The sequence below is a fragment of the Elephantulus edwardii genome, unplaced genomic scaffold, assembly GCF_000299155.1.
Source record: "Elephantulus edwardii isolate Elephantulus edwardi_28Jun2011 unplaced genomic scaffold, EleEdw1.0 scaffold00049, whole genome shotgun sequence".
Lineage (NCBI taxonomy): Eukaryota > Metazoa > Chordata > Mammalia > Macroscelidea > Macroscelididae > Elephantulus > Elephantulus edwardii.
The window spans coordinates 10,852,006-10,879,461 of NW_006399799.1; the positions used below are offsets into that span (position 1 = coordinate 10,852,006).

The 27,456-nt window shown below is 41.1% G+C and overlaps 1 protein-coding gene across 1 annotated transcript in view; it reads left to right on the forward strand.

The window, feature by feature from the left end:
- LOC102871467 (microtubule-actin cross-linking factor 1-like) overlaps positions 1-27,456 on the forward strand; it is a gene marked incomplete at its 3' end in the record, with an annotated part of 301,457 nt that overhangs the window by 205,108 nt on the left and 68,893 nt on the right. The window contains 3 exon segments of the mRNA XM_006886487.1: positions 25,000-25,161; positions 25,355-25,525; positions 26,609-26,775. Of these exon segments, the coding sequence (XP_006886549.1) occupies positions 25,000-25,161; positions 25,355-25,525; positions 26,609-26,775 (500 nt within the window).

The window sequence follows — 27,456 nt, forward strand, 5'->3', positions numbered from 1 at the left end:
ACTCCACAGCAAGGGATATGGATTTAGGCCAGGCTTCAGGCATGGTGCTCTGCCTCTTGTGACAAGAAAGAATAAACAAGTGGGAAATGGAAACTGTTGAGAGTCCTTAGGTTTGTTACAAAAGTTCATTTCACCTAAAGGTACATTTGAGGCATCCACCCTATTCCATCTATTTTCTCCTTGGCTCTGAAGCTGGGCTGGTGGCATGGAGGTGGGGCCAGCAGGCTTCCCTAGGGTTACTCTCCTAATAGAAGTTGGTCAGAGACCAGAATCAGAGACTGCATCCACTTGCGGTATTAGTCTGAGAAGTCTATGAAACCAGAATAGAAATTGCTGTAAACTCTTTATTTTGTTTTGTTTTTATCTCTAATGACAAGCAAGCTTAGTCTTCCCTTTGAGCAAGCAGTGTAGGAACCCTTGGGAAACAGGACCCAATATGGAGCTGAATGACTGCCAAGTTACACAGAGATACTGCTTAGTTTCAAATAATTGCAAAGATGGCAGTATCAGCCCTTGTACATTTTTTGCCAGTTAGTACGCTTGCCTGAGAAAGATTCACTAGAGAATAAAACAAATGAAGTCCACATTATCTGTCTGCCCTTGAAGAGAAGTAAAATCTAACTTGGTTTGACCTATCTGACCTAGAAGTTTAGATATCCCCAGCTTTTCAGCCGCCAACATGCAGCCTCCCCCCAGGCCCTGCCAGCTCATGCTGAACTTGAATCTCTCTTGTTGGGGATTTTTTGCTAGTTTTTCCTTTCTTTTAATAAGTAAATCTATACCACTAGGAAACAAGGTCCAAATAAGTAAGAAAAACATCCTAAAACATGAATTCTTCACTGAGCACCGTTGGCATTTTCTGCCAGATAATTCCTTTTCATTCCAGCAACAGGAAAGTGGGGTGGCTGCTCTCTTGTGGTTTGTGGGATGTTTAGCAGCATCCTTAGCTTCTGTCTACCAGATACCAGTATTAAACCCCCAGTTGTGACAACAGAAAGTATCTCCAGACACTACCAAATGTCCCCTGAGAAGCAAAATTGCCCTCTGTTTGAGCCATAGCCTTTAAAAAAAAAAAAGCCACTTACACATGGGAAATTTAGGATTCAATTGGAATAGATGTTAGTTGATTAGGTAAAATATATACTTAATAAACAACATTCTAACCACTATTTATACCTGAGTCCTGGTGGCCTAGGGGTAAGAAGCTGCACTGCAATTCCTGAGGCACACAGTTCAAATCCACCAGCTGCTCTGCTGAAGAGGGATGGGCAGTTTTCTCCTGTTCAATTAATTGCCTCTGAAAATCTGCTGGAGGGTCAGCTGGGTCAGTTCCAACTCCATGGCACACAACAACATAGTATCACCAACTCCCTCTTAGACTCCCTTTAGGCCAGGGCCTGGGTTCTTTCTTTTTGCTCATGCTAATCTGTCTGACTTAAATCTCCTAGTCAATTTTCCTGGCATTTAGAACTTGGCTTGTGTATAGTTGTTAATACAGGTGTTTGGTTGATGCATTTCTAAAGAGAAGAGGAACTTCCTTTGTTGAAATACTTCAGGGAGCATTCTTGTTCTGTGTCTTGAATGAGAGACTATAGTCTGTCAGTTGTTTTCAGCCTAAGAACTCACAGTTCAGCTGCTGGTATTTATAACCCTTATGTGACACACACCCCTCAACTCCCCCCTCAAAGAATTCCAATGTTCTGTAATAATCCTCTCCACTCCCACCTTAGCAACTGAGTAGGGAAAAGGTGATGGAGCCTTTAAGGCTGGTAAGTTTGCTGTGTTGAACGTCTTCCAACCCTATTTCAAAGTATCACAACATCACAAGCAAAATCCAAGTGTGCAGCCATTACATCATCTTAAAGGAGATTCATGCCTCAGTGAAGGTTGTAAAACCAAATGGAAAGTTGCCCACAAAGCACTGATGGATTTCACAAAAATCTGTCTGGAAATGTTGATAGCAAGGGGAGCCTTTAAAGGAACAAATGAACATATCCTCAACCCAAGGAAAGTTTGATTTAAGACTTCTGAAATGCTTCATATACAGTTTCAGCATGCAGCTTTCCCAACTCAGATTCATCATCATTTGATTTTGTACAAGGAAGAAAAAAATCTCTGTTTATAGAAAAACTAGAATTTGCCCTCTGGAGAATTGGTGTTTATTGTTGAGTATTTAACTAGTGAAAATAAGCACAAATGAAATGAGAAATAGTACTTTTTCCTACTGTGTCGAGAAATGAGTAAGTAGTCTCCATCTTTGCCTGCTACTGGGAACTCTCAAGCTACATGACTGATACATGAGCTATGAACAGTGAGACCCTGGGACATATGATTAGTTGCTGTAAAGAGCACATTATTGTTAGAGGAGGTTGATGTTGCAAAAGTAAAATGAGCTCCATGGGGAGATGCATCAGGTCACTGCACCAAAGCGTCAACATACCACAGGGTTGTCTTCTATTGAATGGATTCTCCCCAAGTCTCTGCTGTCCCAGCTGGAAAAGCCTAACTATGGGGAGAATGTGCTCCTTCACCACCTTTCTCAAAACTTTGCCAGTATTGAGTGCTTTTCAAATAAGAGTTTCTGGTACTGGCTGTGAAAGAAGGCTTCCATAATGCATAAGTGTATTTGCTGTAGGATACAGTTATTCCCTACACCTTCCCAAGCTGTTGTCCTACAGTCAGTTCTGTGATTTGAATATAGATCTTCTTTGCTGTGCCTTTCAGAACTTTGGCCACTCTGGGATGTAAATAGGTTCTATCTGGTGATGGTCCATAAATCCTTTTCTGGGAATACAGAAGAATGACTTCTGTATTCCTTTCAGTCCATCCTCCCTGAACCTTTTGCCTGCTCATGTGGTGGGAGCTGGAGTTCATATAGTCTCTAGCTAGTTAACAATGTAGTGTGAAGAACAGACACAAAAAAATTCTGTAGCAATAATACTTGGTAAAGGTTAAATCTACCTGACCACTAAACCTAACAATCCCTAAATCAGACATTTAAAATCCCAATTTGCACATAAGAAAGCCGAGATTTAGGGGGTTAAAGGAACTAGTTCAGGCCACATAGTAAGCTCATGGACACGGAAAGGTCTTTTTGGCACCAAAGCTCATCCTATCCCAGTAGTTTTCAAACTAACATTTTTCCCTCCTAGAGGACATTTGGTTGTCAAATAGTTTTCATTGTCACGACTGAGGAAGCTGCAACTGGCTGCTAAACATCCTACAATGCATATAGAACAGCCTCTCACAACAAAGAATTATTCAACCTATTTATAGAATGATAGGAGGTTTACTTTTTGCCCTCTTCACATTCCGTGACTGGAGTTAAGTGATGAAATAGTTTCACTATATGAGGAAGCTCCATAGTTTCCTCCTTTTTTTACAGTGAAACAGTTAAGAAAGTGTTGCTCCCAAGAGTGACTTCTACAGGTCTTGGATAAAGTCAGGATCTTTGTGAACTAATTTAAGTCATTGGCTAAAGAATTCTCTCCATGCTTGACCAATCCTCACCGCACCCTGCCACAAGACTCATGCTGTGGAAATCACTCAGCTGTGTATCTCAGGCTGCTTCCTGTAGGGTGTGTTGTGGAATGGCATCAGCCCCTGCACCAGCTGGGAGTACTGATCTCTGTGATTTTATCAGGCTGTCTCTTTTGAGCCTTGCTGTTTGGAACAAAGAACCCTCTGTTAGCAATGCAGAGAACTAGTGTGATTGGACAATCAATGTGTACAAACATGGTTCCCACGGAAAAACCAGAGATAAATTATACTGCAGCCTTCTAAAGCTTTGGCCTCCAAGGTTGGTTTCCACTTTTACCCTTCTTTCCCTAACTTCTCCTCCTCCTCCCCTCAGACCAAGGCAGGAACTACCTGATCTGATTAATTAAATGGTGGCATTCCTCACACTTGGTCTATATCTACATAACTAGTCTTTTCATTCTCCAGCCCTCTATGTGCAGCCACAATAGTCTTCATCAGACCCTTATTAAAAACTTTCTTTGACCTTCTTATAAAATTATATTCAAGATTATATATATAATCTTGCTATCTTCCCGGTCTTATTTCATAAGATAGCTCTGATATCTTCCCAGTCTTATTTCATACTCCACTCACTGGCCTCAAACACTCCATACACATTGTATTTTATTTTCGTTATATTCCTTTGAGACGTCATCTCAAATACTTTGAGCATGTAGCCAGGAGGACCAGTCTTTGGAGAAGGATATCATGCTTGGAAGGGTTGAGGAACAGCTCAGGAGAGGAAGACCCAGGATCAGATGGACTGACATAAATAGGGTAATAAGGATAGGTGTGTCAGAGACAAGTGTGATTAGTTCAAGATAGGGCAGAGTTCAGAGCTATTGTGCATATGGTTGCTATGAGTCGTAGTCAACTCAACATAACAACAATATACCAGAACACTTAAGTCGCATCTTTTCATAAAGCCTTCCTCTATCTCCTGGATGTACTACTGCCTTTGGTCTCTTTAATCACATACCTGCACTTCTTTTTGTCCTGAACTCATTTTGGCATTGTCTGATTATATGCATCTATCCTATCTGCCATTCAGTTATTGTATTTTTTTTTACTAAGTAGTAAACGTATAGGTGTACACATAATTGTGGACTACTGAGTATTTGACTAGGTGAGTGCCCCTATTTCTCATAACCCATATGAATGCTAGGATTTTAAAATGCTTTCTACTCTGCCTGACTTCAAGGATGTCATTGTGTGGCCTGGAAAAAAAATTCTAATCCTAGCCAGTTTTCCCCATCTCTCTCCCTTGCCCCAGGGTTCCCTAGATATCAGTGTTAAGGAAGAATAGTCTCTTCTCTCTTCAATTATTGAACCAAACAAAACAAAACTAAGAAATAAATTTGCTTCTTCAGGTACAATTGAAGAAAGTCAGATTTTAAAATCCTCTTTTGTAATTGGCCATCACTTCAGAGTCCTTGTCATTTATTCAGTTAAGTGACAAATTTACAGCTAAGATAAGTCTTCATACTTAATTCCATTCCACCCAGAACTAAAACTCATTGCTGTTGGGTCAGAACTGACTCATAGCTGACCCTTTCTCTAATGGGTTTTCAGAGGCTGTAGATTATACAGCAGGAGACTGCTTGTCTTCTTGCTAGGGAGCAGCTAGTAGAGTCAAACTGCCTGCCTTCAGTACAGCTCCTTATCCACTAAACCTCCAGAGCTTCCTTCATTCTGTTTGGTGAATGAGGAAAATTGAGTGCAAATTTGAGTTAGAAACATCCAGCTTTGAATCATGACTCTGGATTTACTAGTAAAGGGAAATTCCTTAACCTTTCTGCATCTTAGCTATTTGGCTTACAAAGTAAATTTAGTCAATTCCCAAGTATTTAATAATTTAAAATATGTTTGTATCATACTATAGAGTTGTTGTGAGAATTCTATGAGGAGATAGATAAATGCATTAGGAAGGAGGGTGTGGTTATTCACTTAGTCTTTCCTATCAGGAAAGGCCCCTGGTGACGTAGTGTGTAACATACTAGACTGCTAACTGAAATATTTTAAGTTTCAACCGATCAGCCACTTTTGGAAGAAAGATGGGCAGTTAAGAGAATCACTTCGGGTGGGGGGTAGGGAGTCACTGTGACTTAAACTTGACTTGAAAACAGGGTTTCAGAACCCCATAGCCAGCAAGTTTTCCCAGGCCCATTTGATTTTGTTTTGTGCTCTACAAATCAATGATATTTTCATATCATTAACCAGAAGCGATCACTAGCTCAGTGACTTCCACAGCTACTCAAGTTTTCCCTCGGAAATCAATATTAATAAGCTCTGGGGTCCTTGGTCAAATTATCTCTTATCAGAGGTTACGTCATCTTCCTCTTGCCATATAAGGCAACTACCAAGTAAGCATCTATTAATTAGTTGTTAATTAAAACATTGACATGTGTCTTGAGGTGATCAGTTTTGTTTCAGAGACAAGTATTTTAAAAACACAGAACTCATCTCTCTGCTCTGTGTACATACCAGGTTGTGAGATTTTACAAAAAGAGTTCAATTCTTTCCAGTTTCAACAACTGTATGTTGTAAATATATATTTATATTTGTGTTTTGTGTATATATATGTATATATACATATGTATACACACACACCCCCATATATGTATATGGGGTAAAGATTTGTACTGCTAAGTCAAAGGCAACTAGTTCAAATTCACCAGCTGCTGCTGAGAAATGATAGACAGTCTCTTCCTGTGTGACTTACAGCCTCTGAAAACCTATTGGAGGGTCCACTATGGGTGATTGCTAACTCAACAGCTTACATACACATACACACACAAATGAATCAAAATAAAATAAAAGATAATAAGAACTCAAAGAAATTGTCTATCTTGCAATTTTTTCTCCAAGGAAGAGCTTGGGATTTTTTTTTAAAGGCATTTTTTTATTTTTTAAAAATTTTTATTGTATTATTTTTACGTGTACTGTCAAATCAGATCTGACTGGTACAGGAGGAGCTTGTCCCCTCCTCCGTCAGCAGAGCATCTGGTGGATTTGAACCACGTACTTCTGGGATTGCAGTGTAGCACCTTGCCACTAGGCCACCAGAGCTCCCTTGAGCTTGGGATTTTTTTTAACCAAGAAATCTAAATTACTTGCTTTCTTATTTGTCATCATTGGTAAGAGTTGCTTGAGTAACAAAATTTTGCCATTTTCAGAAATCTCTTCTCTATGTATTATTTATCCTACTTTTCTTTTCTCATATTGAAGAGTGTAGGCCAAGGGAATTGGTTTCATGGGATTAGCCAGACAACTTTGTTAGGGTCATGAAATTACTTGCCTCAAAATGACAGAGAAGCCTCAAGAGACAAAACTTTTTTTTTTGTTTTTTTAAAGGATAGGGTTAGGAAGGTTGTATTAAGGGTGGCACAGTGGCATGGGAATCAGAAGAACAAAGGCTCAAAAAGAGGGGAGAACCAATACATTCTCACTGTTTGTCCTAAATCCCTATAAACTGACACAGGCCCTTCTCTCTGCTGAAACTATTCCCTTGGAAGTATTTGTTGACTTCCTAGTCTCCTGACCTCATCTAACTCATTATCCTCTTCAACCTTTATACAGCTTGTCTTCTTTCTTAAAACCCTCCTGACAGTTTACTTCACTGATAAAGTACTTTCCCCATTCTCTTTTTTGGCTACTTTTCTACTTTTTATTTGTTCATTTGTCCCACCTTCTAAATAGAAATGATAGCAAGAGTTCCACTGTCTTCTGTTGTCATTATCTCTACTTAGCCCCTGGGATATACGTTCATCCACAACTGACAACACTGTAGAATGGCCTTTCAGATCTGTGTCTTTAGCCCTAAGCTTGACTGTGTTGTGTAAGAGGTCCTTGTGGTCATAAAGAGACTAAGTAGTCTCTTTATGCTTTGTTGTTATTGTTGTTATGTGTCCTCTAGTCTGAACTGACTCATAGCTGACCCTCCAGTGGGTTTTCAGAAGCTGTAAATCACACAGGAGTGGACTGCCCATCTTCCTCCCATGGAGCAGCTGACAGGTTCAAATCATGTGTCTTACAGTTGGCAGCACAGTTCCTTAACACAAAACCACCAGATCAAAGGCCAAAGTCTGAAGAGCAGGTACCTCAGGACAGAATCCCCCAATTGGCTCCTCCTCTGGGGTCTGTGTGGATCATAAGAAACTATGACTGACATTGAGAAGAATGGGGATTCCCAAACACTTAATTATGCTTATATGAAATCTATACCTAGACTAAGAAGTGATTGTCCAAGAGAACACTGTATGGTTTAAAATTTAAAAAAAAAAAGTATGCATCTCTATATCTATTCAATGAGCAAATCATCAAGAAGCTGGATTTAAGAAGAAGAATATGGCATCAGGATTGGAGGAAGGTTCAGCAGCAGCTTTCGTTAGGCAGGTGACATAACCTTGCTTGCTAAAAATAAGGAGAACTTGGGGTGCTTGCTGCGCAAGATCAAGAATCACAGTCCGCAATATAAATTACATCTCAACATCAAGACAACAAAAATCCTCAGCACTGGACCAATAGGCAACATCATGATAGATTTCATCTTGCTTGGATCCACAATCAATACCCTTGATATCAGCAGTTATATCTAATGTATAGCATTGGAAAAGTCTGCTGTCAGGGACCTCTTCAGATTATTAAGGAGCAATGATATCAGTTTAAAGACTAAGGTGTACCGATTTAAGTCATGATCTTTCCAGTCATCTTCTAAAAATCTGAAAGCTGGATAGTGAAGAAGGATAACAGAAGAATCAATATCTTTGAGTTATGGTCTTACAGAAGAGTACTGAATATCCCATCTACTGCCAAAAGAACAAATAGAAGAAAATGCAACCAGAGTGCTCCTTAGAGGCAAGGATGCTGAAGCTTTGTCTCTCATACTTTGGGCATGTTAGGAGGTGGAGCATTAGTGAAAAAGACGACCCTCAACACAGTGAATTGATACAATGACTGTGGCAATGGGCTCAAGTCTGAAGGAGTTGATAAAGATGGTGTAAGTTAAGACAGGATTCAGAGCTTTTGTTTATAGAGTTGTTATGAGTCGTACTCCAGAAGCTATCAGAACCCCTTTCTTTATACTTCTTGTTGTTGTCTATCATTGAGTCAGAATTAACCTCCAGCAGCTGTTCAGAAGCAGTAAGTCATATGGGGAAGAGATTGCCCATCTTTCTTTCACAAAGCAGCTGGTAGATTTGAACTACATATCTTTTGAGTTGGTAGAGCAATTGAATGTCTTACCATCTTTCTTCCTCAATTGTTTTATACTATTTATAATGTTCTCACTAACCCAAGAACAGTATTATGGTATTCTTTTCACACCTTCTGTCTGGTTAGTTACAAAGTCTAAAGAGCATGCCTTTACAATTTCTTCCATAGCCTCGTTCTTCATTTTCATTGTTTAAGTTGTTTTTTTTTTAACCTTTTGCCTAACCTGTATAGTCCTCCTAAACGATTGCCTCTGTTTGCTATTTTTTATAACACACATGCAGTATTTGCAGACCTAGGTGCAAATCTTGAGAATTTTGGTATTTTATAATTTATACTTTTGACAAATACATTTATTATTCTGAACTTCATGTCTTGAATAAGAATTTGAGTTATTAAATGGCAATTGAGTAAACATCCATAAGATTCTTAGGAAGCTTTCCATATACCAATCAGTAACTCTCATAACCCTGTGATAAGTTTAAGAGCAAATATTTATGTTGTGTTGGCTTACTGCATAAAACATAAATTTCTTGTCTTGACATTGAAGAAGAGCTTTGGTGCTCTGCCCTTGATCTGTTGTTCTAAACTCTCCATTTCCCCCTTTCTATCCCCTAAGTAAATGTTACACTTAAATCATGATGAATTAGAAATTGCTCATTTAGGGTCTCTACTATCATGCCTTTGGCCCTCCATTTATAAATACTTGTCTTTGTCATCTCTGTATGTAAAAATCCTAATAAGTGAAAGTGGTTTCTCCCACAAAACCTCCCCTTCCTCCTCTTGCCTTCTTTTCTCCTCCCATCCTTTTGTCACTTCTTATCTAACTTGCAAGGCTCTTGGTAACCATTGTTGTTGTTAGTCAAGTTAATATCTTAAAAAGGGACTATTGTGTTTTGGAAAGTATACTAGCAGGAAAGGACTCACAGGGCTCATGAGATGTTCTACAGTGTATGAAGTTTTCTCATAGGTCTGGAAATACATAGGAGCTCAAATAGCATCAAAATGCCACTTAAAATAAGCTTCACATCATGCTGTATTGCTTTATGAGCTGCTCTGTAGCCATCTTTGTAATAATAAAAACACTAAAGGATGATGGTGACTGTTGCTTAACAGGTATGGACTAATACTATGGAGTTTCCACTTACCACTAAATAATGCTTGTAAAGCCTAAAGATCCTAAGATGAAAGGCATTTTGGAGATTTAAAATGTGCAAGATTCAACCAGCCCTCTGTATCCTTCTCTAGTTAGAATTAAGCATGTTCCAAGAAAAAGAACACCCTCTAATATACTGAAAAAGTTCTGTATGAAAAGGCAATACAGGATCTAAGGAATATGGTTCCAGCATTGTCTAATTATTCCAGAGGCTGGTGGTTTAGGTTTAAAACAGTTAAGGGCAAAGTGCCAGGTGAAGAACTTGGAAAGTTAGAGATGTGTTAGGGTGTGAGGAGACTCCACCCAGCTGCTTTAATTAGAAGATAGCAGGTAGGAGCAGGAAGGGCTGGAATTCTTCTCAGTTCACTGAAAGAAAATCTGACACTCAGTTATGTTCTTAAGAATTTTGAAAAGAATAGAGAATTCTTTCAACTCTGAAATCAACTAGCTAATTTAAAAACTAGTTTGAAATTTGTCTTTAGCACATCTATTTGTAGTTGTAGAGGGAGGAGCATTTAAAGTGGTTCTCTGGAGCTCCCTGCATTTCTCTTTCAAAAAGTTTACACCTAGTACATGAAGTGAACAGAAGCTGTTGTTGTTGTTGTTGTTGGAGCTATCAGAGTAACAAGAGCCTAAATGCTGTAGCAGGTATTTATGTATTTATTCCAATCACTGAAATGGCTATTGGCAGAGTTTCACATACCAGAACTAAGCAGAGACTCATGAACAGATAAAAAAATAAGACATGGAGGAAAGAGACCTTGTGCTTCTTCTGGATTTCTTTCCAAACACATACTGATTATGAAAAAGGAGAGAAGCACTGAAAAAGCATTCTTTAGTCTGATTTTCCTTTTTGGAGAAGGAAGCAAAATAAGTCTGCTTTATATAATCCATAGGCTGTGTGTGATCTTTGGGGGTTTAGGAGTAGGGACTATCATTCCTAAAACCTTTATCAGGGGGTTGCAGCTAGTGCTGGTCAGTAAGTTGAATCTGAACTTCATAGTTGCTGAAATGTATCACATATTGTAACACAAAACACTGGTGGGATTAAAGTCAGTAGGTATCAGCAGAGATTAATTATGAAAATGCCAAATTGATCTTTGACGTGGTAAGGAAGGAAATAAGAATTCTGACCATGAAGTTTATGATTCTACATCAAGATCATTCTTTATAATAGAGTGACTACCCACCCTTAGTCTGGAGCCAGAATTCCTTAGATTCTTCCAACCAAAGGGGCCTTGGCACGCTAGCCAGTCTGTTATGATATCTTAACACTTAAGTGGGTGTATTTGGCTGGAGAGATTTGCTAGTAAAATCGGTCTTGCCTTCACTGGATTTTTCCAGTTGTACTGAAAGGAAAGTTAAAACTGAAGTTTAAAAAAAAACCAAAAACTGAAGTTTCCTGAAGTTTTAAGCATCAGATCAGATCAAGTCTTGGGATCACAATGTGCCAGAGTTAGAAGAAATCTTAAAATTCATCCTGACAAACTGATAGAGGACTTTAAATGCATCCCCAAATCTCTGCCAAGTGATGGCTATTGCTTAAATTTCTGTTCAAGTCCCACCAGTCAGGAAAATCACCACTTTAGGGAACACCCTCTTCTTTGAATAGCTATGAGAAAGTTATTTGCTGAGTTGAAATCTGCCCTGGATCTTCATGTGCTAAGCTTAAGACACCCAGAACAGGCTTCCTTCTTCCTCCCACGTCCCAGCCTTTCAGATACTTCATGTTGATCATACTGCGTGGAACCTTCTCTAGGTCAAGCATCTTTGGTTCTTTCTACTGTTTGTTCTTCATGGAGAGGACCAGAAACCCTTCCCTATTTTTCCCCAGTGCCTTGCAGTAGAGTACCAGGAGTACACCAGATTCCGGGGCAAACAAAAAACCTGTTGTCATCAAGTTGATTCCTGCTCATCCTGACCCTGTATATAAGACGGAGTTTAACATTTTTTATGGAAACAAATTGCCCTTTCTCCTGCAGATGAGTTGATGGGTTCAAACTGCCCACTTTTCAGTTAGCAGCGAGGCCTTTTATCCACTGGGGACCAAGACTGATGGTGAAATAATGCCTTTAAAGATTCTGAAACAAAGCTAGAAAGAAGGCTGTCAAGACAACTCCCTTTACAGATTGGAAAAGAGTTTTGGTTTTGAGTGGGCAGATCAGCACCCTCTTTAAAGTAAGAAATAAAGTGTGAGATGTTTTGTCCAGCGTAGATTGCTTCATTCTGATCACAAGCTTCATCCCACACCTCTTTCTTGCGGAAGTCCTTAAGAAAGCCTGAGGCTTAGCCCTGAGTTTCAATGCTTGGTCTCGACCATACTTCACTTACTGTATGTGTGATGGCTAGGAATAACTTTTCTGCAAGTTTTATCATCTATATTGACAGCAAGGATTCGGGAATTTTGATAGACTATTTTTCCTGCGATAAAATCCTAGAAGGGCTTTCACAGAGAGGTAGAGTATTGTGTCCCTTCAGAAATACCATTGCTCTGGTGACGACACAATTTCCTGGACTGCCCTTTGTGCTTTCTTTGTTTACCATTACCAGGTGACTAGATAGCTTTTCTGAATACCAAAAAACTAAAGACAAGGTGTGAATCATTTATTTTTTTCCTCCATTATTATCCAGTTTTAGATTTGAACTACCACGTAGAAGTGCAGTGCTCTTCAGCTGGCTTCAGAGCTCAGGTTTCTTACTTAGGCGCAGCAATAAAGCAGCCCAGGTGCTTGGGCGTGGGGCTCTACACCACTGTTGGCATCACTGCCGCCTCCACCCGCTTGTCATTGACACCACTCGAGTCTGTGTGTGGAGAAATCCTGATGGGATAATGTACGAGACTTGATGTACCCGGGGGAGAGAGGGAAAGGAGCGTGTGCCTAGAGTTTATCCAACAACTTGGTTTCTGAGCCTGGCTGAATTCCTGTGGACACCAAAAAAGTGCCCACTTTAAGGCTGCAGTGTTTCTTGGCCATGCAGGGGCTCGCTAAAGGTGACATTGAAGGGACTAAGAACAGCGTTTGGCTGTGGAGCTGGAGCTGAGGGCCACGCAAGCTCCCCTACCCAACCTCCACCCCCACCAGAATTGATCCTACCAGCAGAAGGGGCCCCTGGTGGCCCTTGCCAGTGCCTGCTGGTTGGGGGGAGGCGGGGGTGCCCCTTCTGGGTTCGCTCGTCCTAAGATTGGGCCGAAAGCCCAGCCAGTTGGAGCGTGGAGGGGGTGGCGGGAGGCCGGGCCAGCGGTAGGGGGCGGGGTTTCCCTTTGTCAGGGGATTTGCGCTGCGCGGCCGGCGGAGATTGAAGACGCTAGTGCGGTTCCACTCCTCTCGTCCTGTTGGGGGGGGGGGCGGTGCTTTCTAGGGGCCCAGTGGGCGTGGGTTTCGTGAGCCGAGTGGATGGCGCCCTGGGTTCTTCAGTCCAAATTCTGCAAAAGCCCCTCCTTCGGTGCCTTGGCTTCCAATCCTCTCGACCGGCTCCCGCCTTCATCCCTCCAGTCTCTCCTTTTCTCTGCCCCCACCCAGGCTCCGCCTCCGCCCTGCTCCCCTTGGCTCTCCACCTCGCGCTCCCAGGCTTCCAGGGGGGCTGCCCGGGCGGGGCGGCGTGCGGCGGCGCGGGCCAGGGGGAGGAGAGCCGCCTGCCAGCCGAGCACTTCCCGCGAGCTGCGAGCGAGCGAGCGGGCAGGCGAGCGGCGGCCTTGAAGGAGGAGGGCTTGTCCCCCGCCCGGCCCGAGGACAGCCTTTTGTTCCCAGCCAGAAGTTTGCATGCCGGGACCGTGACAGCTGCGGGCGGGAGGACGGCGGGGGCGCGGGGCCGGCAGCTACGGTGGAGAATAGAGGCGGCTGCTTGATATGCAGCCCACGGCGAGGCGCCTGCGGGCCGGGGGAGGCGGCGCCCACTGCACACGGGACTCAGCTGCCAGAGGGACAAACTAACTTCCTGAGCGCGGGACCGGAGGCCGGCGCGGCCGGAGCCACCTGCCAGCTTGCGGTGAGGCGACCCTGGCCCTCTGGGCGCGCGGCATGGCGCGGTGGGGCGGGCCGCGCTGAGAGAGGCCCTCCGACAGATCCTGCTGCAGCTTGCCCACCTCCTTGAAGGCCAGGGGTGGGCATCACTCGCTCTCTTTTTGCGGCCACAGCGCAACGCTGGCCTGGGAGCCACAACAATGCCATGATGTTTTGGAGACAGGAAGCCCCAAGCTGGCCCCGAATGAAGGACTTCCTGTGTTTAAAGTTGCAGGAATATCCGCCCGGCCAACCCAGTTCAAATGCAAACACCCGAACTAGGGAGGAGGAATGGCTAATTCAGACCAGCTGGACTCTCTAAGGCTGGGACTGAGGATAAAATGAAAGGAATTCTTAGGAGCTTGGGCCATACGTGAAGACTTAGAGAGGCTGTGCCATTGTTACTGAAGGACACAGTCGGTATAAATTCGCTGCTTCCAACTCTGCTTCAGTGATAGTAAGTGGAAATAAATACTGAATAAGACTTGTCAAGATCAGCTCATTCTTACTGACTGAATTAGAACAGAGTTCTTTTATAAAGCCATACAAGGAATTTGTTTTATGTTTGTTGATTAAATCCTATCATTTATCTGTCAACAACTATGAATCTGCCAGCTTATGTGGGGGAAACTGGTTGGCTTAGAGCTTCTAACAGAACAGTTTCAAACTGGGACTTCCAGCCCTTTCTAGAGGACAGATGCAATTGGTGGTTTGGAGTATAAACATGTAAAAGAATTTTTAAATTTTGCAGAATGCATTTTGGGGAACCTGTGAAAAAAACTTTTAAAAGGTTGATAGTTCATCTTGATTGAAAAAGTATGGGTAAGCCACTCAGCAGGCCAGACTGTTTAAGGCAGAACCCCGCCTGCCTGGGGAAAGGAGAGGAAGAGGATGGCTATATAGAGGATTGCTATGTCCCTCAGCGGTCTATATATGATACAATGAGGATAAATGAACAAATTGACCAGGGATCAAAACTTAATCAGACTTCGAAAAGCACCATGGAAAAAATGGAAGGAAGCACTCTCTCCAGCAATGGTACATTAGGAGCAGCATCTAATGTATTTGAGTCTCGAGCACCAGAAAGCAAAAAGCTGGATGAGAGAATAATTTTTGATGCACTGAAGCTAAGCAGTGATGTGCAGAAATCAGCACCTGTTCCATCCAGAAGGCGTCCAAATGCAGAACGCAAAGATAACGTTAACAGAAGGTCTTGGAAGTCCTTCATGCCACCCAACTTCCCAGAATTTGCAGAAAGGATGGAGGCTTCTCTCAGTGAGGTTTCAGAAGCTGGTGCTTCAAATCCTTCCTTGCAAGACAAGAGGGAATCCAGTTCTGTATTAACAGAAAGCTCTGGTAATTTGGACCATAGAGAACCTCAGTCAGAGACAGTCACTCTGGAACATATGACCAAATCCATAGGTATTCCAGAAGTGCAGGATGTGAAAAACTTAAGTGGAGACTGCCAGGATTTAAGATTTCAGCCACATTGCGAGAGCTCGCCTCATGAATTTCAGCCTCTGGAATCAGAGGCTGCAGCAGCAAGTGGTAACACAGATGTAATGCAGGAACACAGATTCTCAAGTGCAACCTGGCCCAGGGCCATGAAAAGTTTTTCTAAGGGAGGCGTCAGTGAGAAGCAGCACCCCCTTGGGGACACAGCCTGCACTGTGGAAATGCCACCTCTCTCTCCTTGCCTGAGCGAAGAGCTCTTAGATCCAGAATTACATATTCTCATAACCCCCACCCTGAGAGAGAAAACAGAGTCTGAGTTAAAGTTTGAGGAGGATGAGCGATGGATCATGATGGAGGCTGAGGAAGAGTGGGAGGAAGAGAAACTGTCAGAAAAAAGAAAGACTTTTGTAATAGCAGATGAGAAAAAGAACAGTCTGGCAGATATTTCTGAAGAAAAGGAACAGGCAGACTCTGCAATTCTGACAGAGGATGGAGCTGATTATTCAGCTACTGTCTTAGAAACTTTGGACCACTGTGATCAGATCTGTTACTCTGATGACCCACAGCTAGCTAAGGACCATTTGGCTTCTGTTCCCAAGGATATACCCTCTAATTGCAGTTGTGTTCCCTCAGGTGAAGGTACTGTACATGAGCTTGAAAACAGAACCATTCAGGGACTAGAGGACCTTGTTTCAGATTTAGAATGGATTGTTGGTCCTGGCAATGCTGAAGAGCTCTCTGATACAGATTCAGTACAAATGTTTCTTGAACTTGAAAAGGAATGTTTATGTGAAGAAGTAATGCCTCTAGTTGAGCTGGAGAATCAAGCCTCTTCTGAAGGGCTGGCCCCATTCCAGGATGCAGAAAATTCACTTATAATTAGTAATTTTCCAGAAGCTACCTTGGAAAAGGAACAACATATAGACTTTTTCGATGCAAAGGTAAAGGACTGTGATGCTGAATTGGATTGTACATATTTTAATGCCCTGGATTCTTCTCAGGTGCCTGATGCTATAGAACTTATTACTCACCCTGATACCACGAGGAACACTTCCACTGTTAGTGAGGAGGAGTGTAAAAAAGTGCCTTTTAGCCCCGAAACTGCAGGAGAATTTAAGTTCAGACAACCAACTAATCTCGAGTCAGTAGGAAAGCTGAACTTAGAAAAATTACCAAGCTCTGAACACAGGGCTTCTTTTGAAGAAAATTTATCAAGCTCTATGACTTCTGAGCTGGCCAAAGAAAATGGCAACTTGTCCCAGGTAGAGTGCCATCAAATTGAGGCGAATGCTGAGGAACTTGTTGAGAGGGTTTCCCTCAGTTCTGCTTTTAACGATGAACTAACAGATACTGTCTCAGAACCTGAAGTACAGGTATTATCATGTGATTCACATTTATTAACAGATGAGATTCACTTGGAAAGTGAGCAGGGACCTGGAGATCAAAAAAATGATAGCCCAGCTTTCTCAAGTAATGCAAACTTTTGCAAACTGTTGTCCGTGGAGAACGTCTGCCATGATGTTGATGAAGAGCTGAATTCTGAAGCCACCCCTTTGATGGATCAAGCACCAGCACATTTTCACAGTGATTCCCCAGAGCAGATCTCCCATAGTCTCCAGAGGGAGTCCCCAGCATCAGAGATCCTGAGTGTACTGGTTGGAGGACTCAAATCTATGAATGACATCAAGTCTGTGCAGAATATGGCATCAGAGGGAGAAGAGAGAGAATTGCAAGACATTGATTCATTGCTAGATTTCTTTCAGGAGGAACAAGTTAGTACTAGTGTATCAGTTTTAGAGGAATGCAAGCCCGTCCCACAAAAGCCTGTCCCAGCTCCTGCAGTGCCCACCCAAAAGGGCAATGACCTTGTCATTGTACTGCCTGCCCTTGAGGGACCTGCTGCCTTGCCTATTACAGTGTCTATCCCAGAAACAGCTACTACAGCTGCTGCTATAGTGTCCACCATAGAGGAGGTCACTATAGCTGCTGTGATCCCTGCTCCAGAGGGGAATGTTTCAGCTACTGCAATGGATACCATAGAGGCACAAGTCCCAGCTGCTGCAGTGGACACCACAGAGACGGATAACCCAGCTGCTGTAGTACCTGCCTCAGAAGGAACTGCTGCATCTGCTGCAGTGCTTGCCTCAGAGGAGGACATGCCAGCTGCTGCAGTGGATACCACAGAGGAAGGTGTTTCAACTGTTACAGTATCAGCCCCAAAGGGGGCTGCTGCACCAGCCATAGTGCCTGCTCTAGAGAGGACTGCTCCAGTTGCTGTAGTATCCTCTTTAGAGGGTGCTGTTCCTGCTGCTGCAGTAGCCATCGCAGAAGATATCCCAGCTGTTGCAGACCCTTCCACAGAGGGTATTGGTGTCACTGCTCCATATCCCACCATCGAGGCGGATGACACTGCACAGAGGCCCATCACGCCAGCTGCTGCAGTGCATGCTCCTGAGGACCTTGCTGTCCCAGTGATTGGAGTGCCTGCCCCAGAAGAGGGGGACACCCCAGCTACTACAGTGCCTGCCCAAAATGTTGGTGTGCCTTCTCCAAAAGGGCCCACCACCCTAGCTGCTGCAGTGCCTGACCCAGAGGAGCCTGACACCGCACATGAGGATGACACCCCAGAAGGGCTTGTTCCCCCACATGTCACATTGACCTCTTCAGAAGAACCTGCTGCCCTGGCTGTTGCAATACCTGCTCTAGATGAGAATAAAACCCCAGAGGGTTCTGCTGTCCCAGTTGCTGCATTGTCCCCTCCAGAGGAGCCTGCCCCCCTAGCTACTGCAGTGCCTGCTCCAAATGAAGATAATACCCCAGAGGGGCCTGCTGCCCCAAATGTTGCATTGTCCCCTCCAGAGGAGCCTGCCCCCCCAGCTACTGCAGTGCCTGCTCCAGATGAAGACAGTATCCCTGAGGGGCCTGCTGCCCCAGACGATACCCCAGAGGAACCTGCTTCCCTGACTGTTGCAGTGCCTACTATAGGGGAATTTCTCTCTGCTGGAGGCTCCTTAGTGGGCAATACTTGCCAAACCAATTCAGTGCCTATCTCAGAAGAAGGAATTCCTATACAGGTGGAGGCTTCCCCTGGTGGAACGTGGGTCAAGGAAAACCTTGATTCCTCAGCATTTGAGATTAAAGAGATGACTGGCACAGTCCCACACCAGCAAGTGCCTCTGACTGCAACTGATGGATTAAGTTCAAATGAGGTAATAGTGGCTCATTTTGTTGTGGGGAAAGATATGAGGATTAAAGTGAAATTTGCAAATTCTCTTAGTAGTGATCAGAAATGGCACAGAGTGCTTTTATATATATTTCTTTTTTATTTTTATTTCTTGGACTGACACTTTCTGATTTTTAGTTTTTGGGAAACTGATGGAAATGAAAATAAATTTTGCTTTGGTAAGGTGGAAAGCTTCATAATTTCTATTCTTTTTTATTCAGATAAACCAAATCTAAGGTTAATTAGAATGTGAGCAATTGTTGGTTTACATTTATTTGGTGGGGGGAAAGTTACTACCAGGGAAAGGTGATTTTGCTTTTGAAATAGACAACGATCCTGTTTCATTCCATGATACTGTAGCCCAAGGATATGTCGGATAGTGAGGTTTGGAGTTAGACCCTGGATTAATGACTCAAGAAAAATTTAGAAATTCCAAGTCTCTTGTTTCCTTCTTTGTCAAAGTGAACCTTTGTGAGGATTATGAGTGTAAAATGAGGTAACACATTTAAAGCACCAGACATATTAACAGTTCATTCACTGGGTATATTGAAACTTGCCAGAATATTTTGGGTGAAAGCATTGTATAGATACTTGGATAACAGCACTTTATTTTGTAAAGCCACTGAGAAATAAAGCAGAGATATTTTAAGTAATCTTGTCAAAGTGCCACTGTCTTTACAGAAGTGACTCTATCTCCCGGATCTCTTCCTAATCTGTGAAAGAAGATAATTAGGTAAATAAACTTTTAGCCCTAAGATTTGAAGATTCTTAATGTTAGAGAACAAAATAGGTTCCTCCCTGAGGAATTTGACATTTACAGCCTTCTGTACCCTTAACTGCCCAGGTGTCCTTTGATGATTGGTAGTCAGTAGTAAGGCATGAAGGAGTTATGGCTCCAGAGTCAATCCTTTCTCAAGGGCAGTGAGAGCAACAGCCCCAAAACAATGCTTTCTTCAGAGTGGTCAGTAATTGACTAACTGAAGGAATGAGTAGATACCAATCTCCCGAATATCCAGTGATACTATGAGAAGGTGGGTGAAAAAGGTGAGTACTCTCATCACTGCTGGTGTACCACCTCAGGGCACCCTTAGTCTTCTAGAACAACTATTAGACATGTAACTCCAGCAATTAAAACTATCTGCTGCACAATGTCTGCTTTGCCACAGCATAACTGAGTTATGGTGGTTTCACCTGCAATGTCACTGTGTGTTTTCTGACTTTTATAAAATTTGAAATTGACACTAAGATCTCAGTAACCTGCATATATGCATATTATGATTTAAATTTATATAAACATCCTCATAAAAGAATAGTAGAATAGATGCTAGAACTTTTCTCTATTTCTATTATAGGATCTTAAGCAAGCAGTCTGTGGTTATTTAAATCCTCTATTTTCCCACTTCTCCAGTCTTATTTCAAGTTACTGGATCAAAAAAAGGAAAAAAGTTTTGTGTAAAACTGTTCTGAAACATTAAAACCTGCTAAGAGACTCCTTTTGAGACAAAATTTGGAGGGCCCAAAATACCAATTCTGTGTTTTGAATGCTCAGCAGAACATTTATGGATTGGTTTGCTTTCTCTAACATCATGTGTACAAGGATTCATTAATTTGCTGTGTAAATATTTTTTGGGTTACCCTCACTGTGCCAAGTAGTGGGACTCTTAAAGTGAATAAAAGTGAAATGTCTGTGTTATTGTATGACATAACTACTGTAAGGGAGACAGATATTGGGAGACAAAGGGGAAGAATCATAGAAATATGTATGGTAATTATAAATTGTGATAAATGCTTTGCGTGAAAAGTAATTATAATTAAGTGATTTCATTTCAGTTTGGTGCAGTTAGAATCTGCCAGTTGCTCCATGGGAGAAAAATGGGCAGTCTCCTCTCCTGTGTTTAACTGCCCCTGGATACCTGCTGGAGGGTCAGCTCTGAGTCAGTCCTAACATGATGGTACATAACAACAACAGGAAAAGAATTTTAAAACCAAAGGCTAAGGAATAAAGTTATTTAGGCAGAAAATTCCAGACAAAGGAGATGCAAGTCAGGAAGAGGTTGGAATGATAGAACTTTAAAAGGCCAAGTGGCTAGAACACAGTGAATAAGGAGAAGAGTGTCTTAGAGTTAAAGGTGAAAAGCTAGAAGAAGTTGAGTGATGCATGGACTAAGTAAGTAGTTTTGAATGTACTTTAAAATATATAGGAAGCTGTTAAATGATTTTAAGTAGAGACATGGAATGATTTGGTCTAGATTTTTTAAAAGTTTTTATTAAAACATTCTTCTAAGTGGTATAGTACTGTCCATTTGCTGTACAGAGGTAACTCATGGATGCTGTGATGCTAAACACTGTAACATTGATGTGTCAAATGCAATAATGGTTACCCATGCTGGACAGTGTTTGGTGGAGCTCCCCGATTAAAAGAAGCTTGGAAGCAGGAGTGGCATCCACTTCTGAAATAGCTTGTTGTCAGAAACTCTATGAACTTGGGAAAATGATGAAAGTTATGCAAGTGTTCAGGTCTTTCGTTCAAAGGGTCGCTATGAGTTGTCTATGACTCAGTGACACTTAACAACAACAGCAACTCTTAGCCTAAAAATGGAGAAAATACATTGACAGTACCCATTGCCCACACTGTTTGCCATTTTGAAGTCTCAGGTTTCTTTGTATTATATTTTATTAGCATCTATTACAATAATTTCCATTGAATACAGAAAACATCAAATGGTTTGCAAATGAAAAAGCAATCACACTGTCTCGTGTGTATATAATGTGAGTGGCATGGGATCGAGGGCAGAGTGGAGAGTCCTGCTAGCGCACTGCAGTTGTCCGGGTGGCCCGGGTTGTAGACTTCTCAGTGGACATGAAGACACTTGGGTAGATTCCGGATATATTTTGTAGAGAGGATCCATTAGAACTGATTACATGTAGGATATAATAATACATGTTAAGGGTGTAAGAAAGGATTCATTAATAAATCAAGGATAATTTCTGATTAGCACAAATAAGTGGATAGGGAATAGCAGTAGTCATTTGTAAATTTAGAGAAGGAACAGATTCAGAGGAAAGAACAAGTAGAATACACGGTTTGGTTTTAGAACTGTTAGGGTCAAGGTACCTGTGATTGGTTTACGTAGAGATATCAGGAAACCAGTTGGATATATAGATTTGAAACAAAGACCCAAAAATCCATTACCCTGGAGTTGATTCTGACTCATTGCACTTACATAGGTTAGAGTAGAAATGCCCTAGAGGATTTCTTTTTTTGTTGATTTATTTTATTTTATTATTTTATGTGTTTGTGCCGTCAAATCAGATCTGACTGGTTGGTACAGGAGGAGATTGCCCCTCCTTCTCCAGTAGAGTATCTTGTGTATTCGAACCTCATATCTTTGGTATTGCAGTGCAGCTGCTCGCCACTAGTCCACCAGAGCTTCCAAGTTTTGTTGATTTTTTTAATTTGTGATTTTAACTAAAGTTTACAGAGAAGTTTGATTTTCATTTTTGAAAATTTTCCTCCATAACCCTCAGTTCACTTTTTTTAAACATTTATTTTTGCATAATTTCCTCCTACTCCACCCCTCCCCCAGTTCACTACGCAGTGCACCTCTTATTCTGGACTTTTGTTATACAAACAATGCCTAATCGTATATTCCTTTTAAACAGTTCTGTAGTATTTGCAAAAGAAAATTTCCACATCTTTCTCCTGTAGAACAGCTAATGCTTCAAACTACTGACCTTTGTATTAGCAGCCAAGTGCTTTAACAACTCTGACCAGAAATCCTTTTACAGTTCAGAAGGGTTGGTATGTATTTGGGTCATGGTTAATATTTAAAACTATGGGCATGAATGGAATTGAAGAAGAGTTCCAAGAACAGTTATCTCCCTAGTCCTCCAAAGACATTTTTGAAGATCTAGAAAAAAAGTAGGATGGACCCGAAATAAAGTCAGGATGAAAAGTAGGAGAGTTGTGCTATTACCAAACATAGTCAACATCTTTTAAGAAGTTCTTTAAGAAGTTTTCTGTTTTATGTCCCTGTTGCAGTTTACAGTCTTGTAATAGTTTCTACTTACTATTGGGCTGCTCTGGAAAGTGTCTGTCAGTGCTGGTTAGTTAATAACATGGAACAGTCCTATTTTACAGTATATGAGATACTAAGGAGTAGGAATTTTAATGTAGCTGAAAGCACTGAGTTTGCAAAACAGCTTTATTTGGAACTTGGGGAAAGGAAGTGGAATGTGTTCAAATTTATTTTCTGTTCAGTTGTATTTAAAGTAAATATCAAGATAGTATTTATTCAGAAGGAATCTTACATATTTTTAAACTTCTTGGAAATTAGGAGACACGTACTCACTGGCCCTGTCATCTAGTCCACAGAGTTAGAGGTAGGAAACGTTGAAAGCAAACCTAATGCTTCTATAGGAAATGACCATAAACAAAGTAATCTAAAATTTTTTAAACTTTAGTATATGAAAAATTCTAAATCTATTTAAAGAATGCTTTTCTGTATCATTTATAGCACTGTCCAATAGAACTTCATGCAGAGATGGAGATATTTTATACTTGTGTTCTCTGGTGCAGGAGGCATTAGGCACGTGTTAGCCACATAAAATGTCTATCTTTGACTAAGGAACTGCATTTTTAATTTTTGAAGTAATTAATTTGAACTTAAATAGCCATGTATAGTTAGTTAGTGGCTATTGTTTGTTACTAGACAGCACAGGAAAAATGTAACACAGGCTTTGCATTTAGATGAAAGCATTTAGATAAACTCTGCAATGTGGACTTGACATTTTCTCTCTTAACTTTCTCATTTATTTTTCTTTCTAGTTTCAAACTCTATCATTATTTTTTTAAAAGAACAATTTAAACATTTTTTTTGGTTTTTACTCCTTTAACTTTTCTATAGTGAAAACATCTTAATATTTTCATATAGCATTATAGCACTTGCTTTTTCTGGGAACCATGTTCTTGGGAAAATGTGACTTTTTAAAACTGAGCTGCCTGTGTTACCTAACAAAATATGGTGTAAAAAAATTCTAATATACAATGAAGTGCTCTTGTAATTTACCTGTGCGGCCTTGCCTTTCAGTGTCCCAGGGCCTTTCCTTCCCTTTCCTGGAGGCTCATTTATTTAGCTAGGATCCATTTATAAGATCACCAAGCCTTTCTTCTGCGATGCATCTGGATGGACTTGAACTTCTAACCTTTCAGTGTTATATAGGTCGCACCTGTTTGGTACTCTCAAGTCACTTCTGACACGTAGCAACATGAACACAACAGAACAAATTACTGCCTGACCTTGCACCTTCTTTTAAAATTTATGTCCTTTTTTTCTGTCATCCTCTGGCCTTAATTGATTCACTTGTCTCACTAAAACTGAAGAAACTTTTTATGGAAGTAAAAATTGGAAACAAATGTAGGCAGGCTTACTATGATTCTTTTTATTCTCTTGATAATTAAAAGAAATCTGATTTTAGAGGCGTAATTATTTCATCTTCCTTAATATCACTCCTGTGGTAGAGATACTATTCTTCTGATCATTTTTGTGTCCTTTTAATGGTTCTAGAGACCTGTGTCCATTATGAAACAATGGCATTTAGAAAGAGCTGAAATAAGTGTACAGGTTTTGTTACATGTATTCCCATTGTTTTAAAATTGCATGTTTCATAATGGACAGGGATGCAATATCGTGTGTGTGTGTGTGTGTGTGCATGACGCATGCATGTACACACACCTAATTTCTTTTTCTTCAAATATACACCTGTATTTAGATTATGTGTTTGGAGTTAAGGATATTTCTTAATGTTATCAGTTCATTTCCTCTTGTAACCAGAGGAGTACAGTTTCAAAGTTATTGACTGTGTGCTCTGTGGCCCTGGAATAGAATGAAACTAAATGGCCACAGGGGAATTTAACTATGAGGTTGATGTTTTTGATGCCATTAATATGTTCATTCTAATTGAGTTATTAGTCCCCGTCAAAGATGGACAGTATATATCAATGGTTAAAGCTATTCCCCAAGGGGTTTTTAATCTTAAGTACTAGTCATTTGGTTTCCTTCTGTCTGCTTAATACAGATATATATCACACTTTGATGATATTTTGAGAATAATACTTCTCTATTTCCTTTAGCTTTTTGCAAGAAAAATTAAACAAACTGGGTTTAAAGCAACATAGATGCACACACAGGCGTCACTGAGTTAAAGTAACTAACTGTAATTATGTCTATAGGAGGTTTACTGAAACAGGAAACCACGTTATCCTTGACGCTGCCCTGTGCAAATAACATGTTTCCTGCTTTTGTTCTTTTACACTCCTTTTTATTCTTTGCACTTCTTTATTGAACAAAAAAGATCTACCAAGAATAACAAGTCATTATAGTGTAGAACATCTATTAGCCTTTAGATTAAGTCTTTGATTTGCTGTTATCCAGACATTTCAGAAAGAACAAGTGGATCCCCTGCAGATGAAATTGCAGCAGGTGAATGGACTTGGCCAGGGATTGATTCAGAGTGCGGGGAAAAACTGTGACGTGCAGGGTTTGGAACATGACATGGAAGAGATCAATGCTCGCTGGAATACACTGAATAAAAAGGTGAGTGACGAGGAGATAACAAGGTACTGTGAACAGAAGCACAGAAAAAGAGGCAGCATTTAAATAGAAGGTTCCACCGGAACCTGAATACACAAAAATTTAATAATTGCGATCTGTACTTGCTAAAAGGGTCAGTCATAATTTTAAGATATCTCTCTTCTTTCTCATAATGAACCTTCTTTCTGTGCTATAGGTTGCACAAAGAATTGCACAACTACAGGAGGCTTTGTTGCATTGTGGGAAGTTTCAAGATGCTTTAGAGCCATTGCTCAGCTGGTTGGCAGACACAGAGGAGCTTATAGCCAATCAGAAACCTCCATCTGCTGAGTATAAAGTGGTGAAAGCACAGATCCAAGAACAGAAGGTAAGCGAGCATGTTGGGACCATAAACTATAACAGCCATAGGGAGCGGCAGACAACACATTTCCTTAAATTTTCAGGGAAGTGTTCTGTTTTAGTAGGATCCTAACCTGTTTGGTATGATTCTGAAAAAAAAAGGTGAAATCTGATTTTGTCATCTTCCTTTATTAGTGTAGCCTAGAAGTCACTGTCAGGAAACCTAAACAACATACTGTATTTGACAAATCAATTGCAAAAGACTTCTTTAAAGTATTGAAAAACAAAGCTATCACTTTGAGGCATAGGGTGTGTCTGACACAAACCATGATGTGTCCGATCACTGCATGGGCATGTGAAAACTGGGCAATAAGAAGGAATGACAGAAGATGAATTTGGATCATAGTGTTGGAGAAAAATACTAAAAATACTGTAGACTACCAGAGGAGGAGACAGATCTGTCTTAGAATAAGTGCAGCCATGGTTCTCCTTAGATGGCAGGCCTTCATCTCATTTTGGCTACATCGGGATGGGTCAATCCTTGGAGAAGGACATCATGTTTAGTAAAGTAGAGGGTTGCTGGAAAAAAGGAAGAGCTTCAGTGAGATGGGTTATCACTATGGCAATAATAGAAGACTCAAGCAACAGTCGTAAAGGTGGTGCAGGACTAACTTCACAGTACCTAGCCTCAGTTTTATCCCACTAGTTTGCTATGGCATATGCTGTGTTAAGACAATTTTGTTTGTATACCCTGTTTTGATGTTTCATCCACTGCTTTAAGTTTTTTGTTTATCAGGCTTAGCAATATTCTAAATGTTATCTGCTGTGTACAAGATTCTGCCTTTTTCTATTTCATTTTCATTTCAGTACATTGTTTTCTTGTTCAAAGGAAGTCCCCTATCACTCTTCCTTTTGAAAATTTAATTGTTTGAAAAGTTTATGTGAACAGCAGCAACTATACTGTACCTCATGTTTTTTTCACAAGGTTGTAAAAACTCTTAATCATTTCAACTTAGGACATAGTGGATTTTTGTTTTTCTTTCTATTTTAGACTGAAAATAATGACCCTTTGTTAATGCTTTTTTGTTCTCTTTAAATGTATATGCAATAGTTGCTCCAGCGGCTCCTGGATGATCGAAAGGCCACAGTAGACATGCTTCAAGCAGAAGGGGGCAGAATAGCACAGTCAGCTGAGCTGGCTGATAGAGAGAAAATCACTGGACAGTTAGAGAGTCTTGAAAGTAGGTGGACTGACCTACTCAGCAAGGCCGCAGCCAGGTAAGGCCAAAAGGGTTCGAGGGATGGACCAGAGTTTATCTTACCTTAATTTTGACCTAATATCATTGAGATTCTTTAAGAGCTCCTAGAATAATTCATGCAGGGCTTCAGAAAGTACTTAATGACTTTATCTTGAAGGAGGAGACATATACAGGGATGAGCCTCATAACAAGAGTCACCATCAGGAAGTTATGAACTTCAGCCACTTCATAAATTTCAGACCAGGAAGACTCATTGCTTGGTTACTGTTTGGCTTCAGTATTATCACAGTTTGGAATGACAGGCACATATTCCTACAATCCAGCCAAAAGACAGATTGTATTTCCCCCCCCTCCCTTTGTATTTGGAACTAAGGAGCTCTGGTAGCCTAGTGGTAAGGAGTTGCACTGCCATACCAAAGGCATGTGGTTCAAATCCACCAGCTGCTCTGCAGGAAAAAGGTGGGCAGTCTCCTGTGTAATTTACTGCCTCTGAAAATCCACTGGAGGGTCAACTATGGGTCAGTCCCAACTTGCCAGTACATAAAAACAACAACATTTATCAGTAATGTTTTTTTTTCTTTGTTTTTTTTTTTATTAAATTTTATTAGTTTCAATGAACATTCACAGGGATTCTGGGCTTTCACTCCTTCATTGCTGCACCATTCTCTCCACCTTCCTCCCCAGTTTGTTCTTCTTCCCC